The sequence below is a fragment of the Pelophylax lessonae genome (genome assembly GCF_965119305.1).
Source record: "Pelophylax lessonae genome assembly, chromosome: 11".
NCBI lineage: Eukaryota > Metazoa > Chordata > Amphibia > Anura > Ranidae > Pelophylax > Pelophylax lessonae.
Window position 1 is genome coordinate 12,437,885 of NC_138778.1, and position 10,000 is coordinate 12,447,884.

The 10,000-nt window shown below is 43.2% G+C and overlaps 1 protein-coding gene across 3 annotated transcripts in view; it reads left to right on the plus strand.

The window, feature by feature from the left end:
• Window positions 1-10,000, plus strand: part of MAP2K4 (mitogen-activated protein kinase kinase 4) — a 78,938-nt gene that overhangs the window by 9,798 nt on the left and 59,140 nt on the right. For 2 of the 3 annotated variants that reach the window (XM_082272468.1, XM_082272469.1), the window contains exon 2: window positions 3,801-3,833. The exons of the other annotated variant lie outside the window; for it this stretch is intronic. In XM_082272468.1, coding sequence (XP_082128594.1) covers window positions 3,801-3,833 — 33 coding nt within the window. The remainder of the gene's footprint in view (window positions 1-3,800; window positions 3,834-10,000) is intronic. 3 annotated transcript variants of the gene reach the window in all.

Below are 10,000 nucleotides of genomic sequence, written 5' to 3' on the forward strand. Positions count from 1 at the left end.
CATATTTGAATGTAATAAACCTGGCCGGCTCCCAGTCTGATCTCTGCTGTAGAGGGATTTAGCAGAGGCTGATAACCTAGACTTACCCGTCTCGGTGTGCAGACACCTATTAATGTGTCACTCGGCAGCCTTGGGAGGAACTTGCAAACCTGCTTGATTGAGTCACTTCCTCGTTATGCAATTCAGATTATAGAAAATTTGCGCACAATTTACCAGAACAGAGAGATTAATTGGTATTGCAGAGAATCTCTGCAATAAAATAAAAAAAAAATTATCTTGTAGAGTGATGCAGTCAAATAAATTTAAACCCAGATTAATTGGACACTCGGGTGGAAATTAATGGCCCAAAGGTGAATTATTTAAAAATAAAAGAAAAATTCCCCTAAAAGTTCACATTCCATTCCAGCGATGGAAGACCTTTTTCATCTCCTATGGTCTCCAGATTTGGGGTAGAATAGATCACGTGATTGGCTATTAAGGTGGCCGATGGGACAGGCTGCCGATCCTTACTAGAGACCAGGAGGCGGAGTCAGTACAGAAATCACTGCTTGCAGGCAGCAAGGTACCATGGGATATGTAGTCCTTTTAGACATCCTAAAGTAAACCAAAGGAGTGAGCAGAGAAGAAACAACAAAGCATGCTGGGAATCCAGGAAGTTGGCGAAAGGCCAGCCGACAGGCAGAACGAACCTCGTTTTCCAGAAACCATAGATTGGATTGTCAAATATATCCTTCATTAAGATTAATAGGATTATGCTAAAAAAAATAAATACAATGTGGAAATGAATGACTTAAAATTTTGACCATAGATATACTTTAATTAAAAAAGAAAAAGTCTCAGTTCTTGCTAAAAACCCATTTGAAATCCGGTTCCCAGCAGTTTATTACCCATTTAATTGCATCTTTCCCATTCTTATAGACCAGCAGTCTCCAAATTCCCTTTGCTTTGTCTTTATCCAGCCCTTGGAGCATTTCTCCTCCACTATGTGACACCAATTCCTCCCGCTGACCCTGATGGGGGGGGCACCAATTCCTCCAGCTGACCCTGATGGGGGGGGGGGGGCACCAATTCCTCCCGCCGACCCCGATTGGGGGGGGCACCAATTCCTACCGCGACCTCGATTGGGGGGGGGGGAACCAATTCCTCCCGCTGACCCCGATTGGGGGGGGGGGGGGGGCACCAATTCCTCCCGCGACCCCGATTGGGGGGGGGGCACCAATTCCTCCCGCTGACCCCGATTGGGGGGGGGGGGGCACCAATTCCTCCCGCGACCTCGATTGGGGGGGGGGGGTCCAATTCCTCCCGCGACCTCGATTGGGGGGGGGCATCAATTCCTCCCGCTGACCCCGATTGGGGGGGGGAACCAATTCCTCCCGCTGACCTCAATTGGGGGGGGGGGGGGGGGACCACTTCCTCCTGCTGACCCCGATTGCTGTTCAGCTGCAAACACTGGTGAGGCAGAGTTAAGGAAATTGAGGGTTGCTAAATGCTTATCCCAAACGCATTCAAACATGGGGAATATCTTTTATTTCTTTAATAATGCGTTGGCGTCGCGTTCTGAGTTTTTTTATTTTTTTTTGCTTGTAACATTGACCTACCTTCTATTAATGTTGAAAAGCCGTTGTGTACTGTACATGCGCAGACCCCCTATATTACTTGGGTAACTCTGGCAGAAGATGACTACAGGCTGATACTCTGTCTATCTTCCCACTCTCTGCCCCCCCCCCCTCTCTTAGTACTGTCTATGTCTGACTTGTACCTGGCCAGGTGTGGTGCATTGTGGGATGCACAGCTCGACTTTTCATCTATTGCATTGAAGCTGTATGTTTCTATACTCTTCTTTCTTTTCTTCTTCTCTTTCTTCTCTTTCTTTTTCTTTCTTTCTTCTCTTTCTTTCTTTCTTTCTTTCTTTCTTTCTTTCTTTCTTTCTTTCTTTCTTTCTTTCTTTCTTTCTTTCTTTCTTTCTTTCTTTCTTTCTTTCTTTCTTTCTTTCTTTCTTTCTTTCTTTCTTTCTTTCTTTCTTTCTTTCTTTCTTTCTTTCTTTCTTTCTTTCTTTCTTTCTTCTCTTTTCTTCTCTTTCTTCTCTTTTCTTCTCTTTCTTCTCTTTTCTTCTCTTTTCTTCTCTTTCTTCTCTTCTCTTTTCTTCTCTTTTCTTCTCTTTTCTTCTCTTTTCTTCTCTTTTCTTCTCTTTTCTTCTCTTTTCTTCTCTTTCTTCTCTTTTCTTCTCTTCTCTTCTCTTTTCTTCTCTTTCTTTCTCTTTTCTTCTCTTTCTTTCTTTCTTCTCTTTTCTTCTCTTTCTTCTCTTTTCTTCTCTTTCTTCTCTTTTCTTCTCTTCTCTTTTCTTCTCTTCTCTTCTCTTCTCTTCTCTTTTCTTCTCTTTTCTTCTCTTCTCTTCTCTTTTCTCTTCTCTTTTCTCTTCTCTTTTCTCTTCTCTTTTCTCTTCTCTTTTCTTTCTTTTTCCGTAAAGCTGTGTTTTTCTCCAGGGATGTCCATTTGTCAACTAGGAACCCCCCCCCTCCCCCACAAAAGAGCGCACTGTCTTAGCGCATTATCCCAGTAACCATTTATTCAATCCCTGAAAATACACTGCTCGAAAAATTAAAGGAACCCTTTTAATAAGAGTATAGTGTCCTGGGATATTTGGTCAGTTAAGTAGCAGAGGGGGTTGTTCAGTTTCATCTGCTTTGGTGTTAACAGGTGTACTAGATGGTCAACAATGAGATGACCTCCAAAACAGGAATGATTTTTCAGGTGGAGGCCACTGACCTATTTATTTTATTTTTTCCCTACTCTTTTCTGAGTTTTTTTACTAGTCTTACATTTGGCTAGGGTCAGTGTCACTACTGGTAGCATGAGGAGATACCTGGACCCTATAGAGGTTGCACAGGCAGTCCAACTCCTCCTCAATACGTGCCATTGCCAGGTTTGCTGTGTCTCCCAGCACAGTCTCAGGATCATGGAGGAGATTCCAGGAGACAGGCAGTTACTCTAGGAGAGCTGGACAGGGCTGTAGAAGGTCCTTAACCCATCAGCAGGACCGGTATCTGCTCCTTTGTGCAAGGAGGAACAGGATGAGCACTGCCAGAGCCCTACAAAATGACCTCCAGCAGGACACTGGTGTGAATGTCTCTGACCAAACAATCAGAAACAGACTTCATGAGGGTGGCCTGAGGGCCCGACGTCCTCTAGTGGGCCCTGTGCTCACTGCCCGGCACCATGGAGCTTGATTGGCATTTGCCATTGAACACCGGAATTGGCAGATCCACCACTGGCACCCTGTGCTTTTCACAGATGAGAGCAGATTCACCCTGAGCACATGTGACAGACGTGAAAGGGTCTGGAGAAGCCGTGGAGAACGTTATGCTGCCTGTAACATCGTTCAGCATGACCGGTTTGGTGGTGGGTCAGTGATGGTCTGGGGAGGCAAATCCATGGAGGGACGCACAGACCTCTACAGGCTAGACAATGACACCCTGACTGCCATTAGAATACCACCACATTTAATGCGCAGATGTTTTGTCGTACGTTTGTCACATCTGGGTAAATGGTCATTTGATGTTCCTGAATATTTTTATTTAATTTATTTGTGGGGACAATGCACCCCCCCCCCCTTTTTTTTTTTTTTTTTTTTTTTTTTGGTGTTTGGTTATTTCTTGCAAAAGTTTAATAACTTAGAAAAAATTTTAATGAAATGTCCAATATTGTTTTTATATTTTACTTGACAGTTGTGTATTTTATTGTATATTGTGTATGTTTGGCTAATGCTATAATATGAACCAGAATTTGTTTTTCTACTTCAGGCCTTCAGATAAACTTCTGTGACAATGGCCAAAGTAAGAGCTGAATTCCTTCTAGCACTGTGCTCAGTCCTTTCACCTACATCTTGGTATTGGGAATGTATCCACTGTCACTCCCACTAACGCTGTTTAAAGTGGACCTGTCACACTGATATCTCCTACAACAACCTGATCTGTCTTGTCTGAGGTTTTTAAATTTTTTGATGTACAAAAAAAATGCACACCGAGTCTCTTGTCTGTACAGTGTTGGATCCCTTCTCGAACTTGTTGTTTAAAGCTGAAAAATGTTGGCTTTATCTATTGTGTGACTTTAAATCATTATTACTTAGACTCTTTTTTTCTCTTCTCTGGAGAGGAAAAATTAGTCCTTCTCCACCCCCCCCCCTTTTTTTTTTTTTTTTTTTTTTTTTTTTGTTTGACACTTAAAGCGGAGTTCCGGCCTCAAATACCCTTTTTTTTTTAACTAAAAATACCCCTATAATACTAATCCATCGCCCTTTACAGAACCACTATTCTCCTACTTACAAGGTGTACAGTATTGGATTTTTGTCAAAATCTTACTTTTAAAAACGCTGTCTGGGCGCGGCCATCTTGGATGTGGGCATCTGAAGCCGCAGTGTAATCTGCTGTGTCCTCCTTCCTGATTTCCAGGGAGTGTTCTGGGAGTTCTTCCTGATTCCAGCCTCCTGGGAGTGATGACAAACAGCTCCCAGGATGCAATGCAAAGGCGGAAGTGATGTTGGTGGCCCCGGCCACAGAGGGGGGAGAAGGAGGAAGTACAATCAAAAATGCCCTGAAAAAAAGGTAAGGGACCCCCGAAAAAAATTGAAAATGCCCGATTGTTGATCAGCATAGCGAGCACTCCAGGAATCACTAAAGTTGCAAAATAGGCCGGAACTCCACTTTAAGCTTTAAAATTCTAAATTGGTAAGCTTCTGCCCATAGACTTCAGATTGGTTTGACTGATGTCTTTGTGAGCTTTCTTAATTGGCCTTACCACATACACTATATTACCAAAAGTATTGGGACGCCTAAGACGCGTTAACTTTAATGGCATCCCAGTCTTAGTACGTAGGGTTCGATATTGAGTTGGCCCACCCTTTTGCAGCTATAACAGCTTCAACTCTTCTGGGAAGGCTGTCCACAAGGTTTAGGCGTGTGTCTATGGGAATGTTTGACCATTTTTCCAGAAGCGCATTTGTGAGGTCAGGCACTGATGTCGATAAGGCCTGGCTTGCATTTTCCACCCTAATTCATCCCAAAGGTTTTCTATCGGGTTGAGGTCAGGACTCTGTGCAGGCCAGTCAAGTTCCTCCACCCCAAAGTCACTCGTCCATGTCTTTATGGACCTTGCTGTGTGCACTGGTCTAAATCCATTTGGAGGAGGATTATGGTGTGGGGTTGTTTTTCAGGGGTTGAGCTTGGCCCCCTTAGTTCCAGTGAAGGGAACTCTTCAAGCGCCAGCATACCAAGACATTTTGGACAGTTTCATGGTCCCAACTTTATGGGAACAGTTTGGGGATGGCCCCTTCCTGTTCCAACATGACTGCACACCAGTGCACAAAGCAAGGTCCATAAAGAAAAAAAGATTTAATGTTGAAAAATGTAAAGTAATGTACTTGGGTGCCAGAAACCAGAAAGCAAGCTACTCACTAGGGGGGGGGGGGGGACCTCTGGGTGAGTCTAGGATGGAAAAGGACCTGGGGGTACTGGTAGACAACAAGCTTGGCAGTGGCATGCAATGCCAAGCCGCTGCAAGCAAAGCCAACAGAATACTGGGATGTATAAAAAAGGGGATTCACTCCAGAAATAAAGAGATTATTCTCCCACTCTACAAGACTCTGGTCCGGCCACATCTGGAGTATTCTGTCCAGTTCTGGGCACCAGTCCTCAGGAAGGATGTGCTGGAATTGGAAAGAGTCCAGAGAAGGGCAACAAAAAAATAATTAGGAGAATGGAGGGCATCGGCTATGAGGAAAGACTACAAGCACTGAACTTATTCTCTCTGGAGAAGAGATGATTGAGGGGGGATATGATATCAATGTACAAATATTGTGCTAGCAACCCTAGCTTATGGAAAAACCTATTCAGAGAAAGGAAATAGAATAAGACACGTGGCCACTCACTAAAACTAGAGGAAAGGCGGTTTAACCTTAAAATACGCAGGGGGTTCTTCACTGTAAGAGCAGTAAGGATGTGGAATTCTCTTCCACAAGCAGTGGTATCAGCAGGGAGCACTGATAGTTTCATAGATGGGCACCTTTAAAGACCACAACATACAGGGGTATACAATGTACAACATGCAGGGGTATACAATGTACAACATGCAGGGGTATACAATGTACAACATGCAGGGGTATACAATGTACAACATGCAGGGGTATACAATGTACAACATGCAGGGGTATACAATGTACAACATGCAGGGGTATACAATGTACAACATGCAGGGGTATACAATGTACAATATGCAGGGGTATACAATGTACAACATGCAGGGGTATACAATGTACGGTTAGCAGCAAACACACACACACATCATAGGTTGAACTGGATGGACTGATGTCTTTTTTTCAACCTAACTAACTATGTAACTATGTAAAGACATGGATGAGCGGGTTTAGGGTGGAGGAACTTCACTGGCATACCTCAACCCGACAGAACATCTTTGGGATGAATTAGAGTGGAGACTGTGAGCCAGGCCTTCTTGTCTAATATCGGTGCCTGACCTCGGAAATGCCCTCTATGTCACGGCTCCACTTCATTCTGCCGATCATCTTTGGTAGCAGTTGTACGCTGGTGACCAAGTCACGTTGGCAGCTGACATGACTGAAGCAGTTGGCTTTGACTTTTCCCAGTTCTGCCAGATTTCCAGTGGAGAAGGCTTTGGTTATAGAAGATGGTCCACGTTCTACCGATAAGGTGGCATGGTGTTGCATTTTTAACAAACCTAAAAGGTTTGGGAGTTTCTCACAGGGGGTGTCCACTTTCATCAATCCTACCAACGTATGGTCGACCTGCCTTTATAGTAACATCAGACATCTTGAGTGAAATCCTAAAAGGTTTTACAAAACCCAACAACCCTGCTGGCAGACTTATCTTGCAATTCATCCATGCTTATATTACTCCATGCTTACAGTATATAACAGAAGTTTCTTCTGGTCTAGTCATCAATTTTGACTTCTGTAGTAGGCTATTGTTTTAACTTGGAAACTTTCATTTGACATCCAGATTGTCGGTCAGACTGCAGCTGCCACTCCCCTTAAATTTTAGAGTAGTAGTGATAACCTATTAGTTCATTCATTGGTAAATTAATGTGACCTATGGACATTTCGAAATTGAAAGAATATCTGTCTCCTGTATTACAGGTTAAGGTGGAACTAGTGGCGCTTTTCCACTGCATGGAACCGAACGTTTCGGCTCGCTTTTGTGCTTTTCCACTGCTGGTACCGCATGGTACGGTGTAGGAACGGTTCGGTATTGCGGCGCTTTTCCACTGCATGGAACCGAACGGTACGGCTCTTAAAAACAGTACCACCTCGATTCTGGTTCCATACCATACCGGTACCATATCCCACAATCCTTTGCATGCAGTCACTACTAGCCACTGATTGGTCAGAGAATCGTTGTTATCCCACCCACTTAACTTTAGTGGAAAACCATACCGTACCGAACCGGTCCAACACCGTACCATGCGGTACCAGCAGTGGAAAAGCAAACCGGGCCAAGCAGGTGCCGAGTAGAGCCGAGCCGGTACTTGCAGTGGAAAAGTGCCATAGACCTATCAGTTTCAGCCAAGAAAGCTGCCATCTTGGCCTCTGATCTTCAACTGCCATGATGCTACACATTAGAGCTGCACGATTCTGGCCAAAATGAGAATCACGATTTTTTAGCTTGGAATGAAGATCACAATTCTCTGTGTAACAAAAAAAAAATTGGGATAACTTTTACTGTTTTTTTTTTTTTTTTTTTTTTTTTATTCATTAAAGTCTATTAATTGCGTTTGAAAGACTACTGCGCAAATACAGTGTGACATAAAATATTACAAAAATCGCCATTTTATTCTGTAGGGTCTCTGCTAAAAAAATATATAAAATGTTTGGGGGTTCTAAGTACTTTTCTAGCAAAAAAAACATTTTAACTTGCAACCAACAAGTGTCAGAAAAAGGTCCAGTCTTTAAGAGGTTAAATTTCCTTTCTCCCTGGCAGAGGGAAGGAAAAGATACAATGTAATCATTTTTGTTTATAGTTACTGGGAGACTTAATGCTGATAGGTGTTTGCCGGGAGGCTTTTTTTTTTTTTCCACAGATGTTCTCTCTGCTATGCAAAGAATCGAGCATATTTCAGGTTTAGATCGTCAGGGGGGGGTGAATCGAGATCGCGATTTTCATACGATTAATCGTGCAGCTCTACTACACATATGATCAGTTATGACCCCAGCCATTAATGGTTTGACTGCTTGGTTGAGAGCATAAGCAAATGTGACCAATCCATTTCCAGCATGTTCTGGAATGCAACTGTTTTATCAAACTGTTAAATCGATGGGTTTAGTTCCACTTTAAGATCTCAGTCCTCCACTCCATGAGATGAGATAGAGGTGGGGGGGGGGGGGGGGATAGAGAGCTGTAAGCATTTTACCAAATAGTGTATGTGACATAAATTTTAAAGTTGAAGTAAACCCTCCTATCGTTTTCAGCCAAGGAAGCTGCCATCTTGGCCTCTGTTTATTCTTTAACGGCCATGATGCTGCACTTGCGATCAGTTATAGTGAGGAAAATTTAATTATTTGATCGCCTGCACATTTTGTAAGTTTGCCCACTTACAAAGAAATGAAGGGTCTGTAATTGTTATCATAGGTGTATTTTAAATGTTCGAGAATATCAACAAAAAAACACCCACCCAATGCAAATGTTATAAATTGAGTTGCAGTTCAGTGAGTTTTTTTTAAAAAAAAAAGTATTTGATCACCAAGTAAAACATGACTTAGTAATTGGTGGAGAAACTAGGAGAGCTAGACTAAATTTTCTTGGCTAAGTTCCCCTTTAAGTTTTAAAAGTACTTCAGGTTGTATGGTTAACCACTATAGGGGCATGTGGCGTCTTAAAGCGGAAGTAAACCCATCAATTTTGGGTTTCAAAAAAACGTTACGTTGCCAGCATGTGCCGGTGTTCCGTGAGAAAAACCTACCCTAGTCACTTCCGGTTCACGGCAGTCTGTGTAACGCGAGCAGTTACATTAAAACAGCTGTGCTGCACCATGAGTCATCTCCGCTCCTGTCCCGGTCACTTCCCTGCTTTCGGCTACTAAATATAAAAGCGGCGGCGGCTGTATGAAAAGATAAATCAAGGAGCCGCCAGCCGCTTTTATATTTACTAGCCAAGATCAGGGAAGTGACCGGGACAGGAGCGGAGATGACTCGTAGTGCAGCACAGCTATTTTATGTCACCGCCGCGTCGGTAGGTTTTTTTAACGGACACCGAGATCGTTTCAGACTAGTGCGCATGCGCACTAGTCTGATCCTCAGCTCTTCCATTAGGTATCCGGGGCTGTGAGCATGCGCACTGCTGCGCTGCTCAGCTGTTCCTGGCCGGAAGTGACGAGGGGTAGGTTTTTCTCACGGGGTAGGTAATTCTCACGTTACACCGGGAATGTAACTGTCACATCGGTTATGCTCTCAACCAAGCAGTCAAACCATCCATTGACTGATGTTCTAACTGGTTCCATGAGGAGCATCGTGGCAGTTGAGGATTAAACAGAGGCCAAGATGGCAGCTTCCTTGTCTGAAAACAATAGGAAGGTTACTTGCACTTTTAAGAAATATTCAGATGTTCATTCTTCTAGGCTTGAAAGAATCAGGTCTGATGAGGAGACCTTGTTGGTCATATGTACATGGATGACTTGTAAGATTCCCAGAAGACCTAGTATAGCGGGGATCATAAAAATTGTTCCATATCGGGCATTGAATTTACATTTTGTTGGAAGTGGACAATTCCTTTATTTTTCTTTGGTGACGGGAGTCTTAATTTTTTGTTGCCCAAATCAAAACTGGGGGAGGCCATTTCTTTCTTGGCAAACTATTGCACTGCTTTAATCTTCCTTTTATCTCCTTTTTACTGTATGAATATTTTAATCTTTTTCATGAATGAAAAATTTAGGAAAGTTCTCTGGGTAGCTTTGAATGAGACGGTGTTGACGGGTCCAC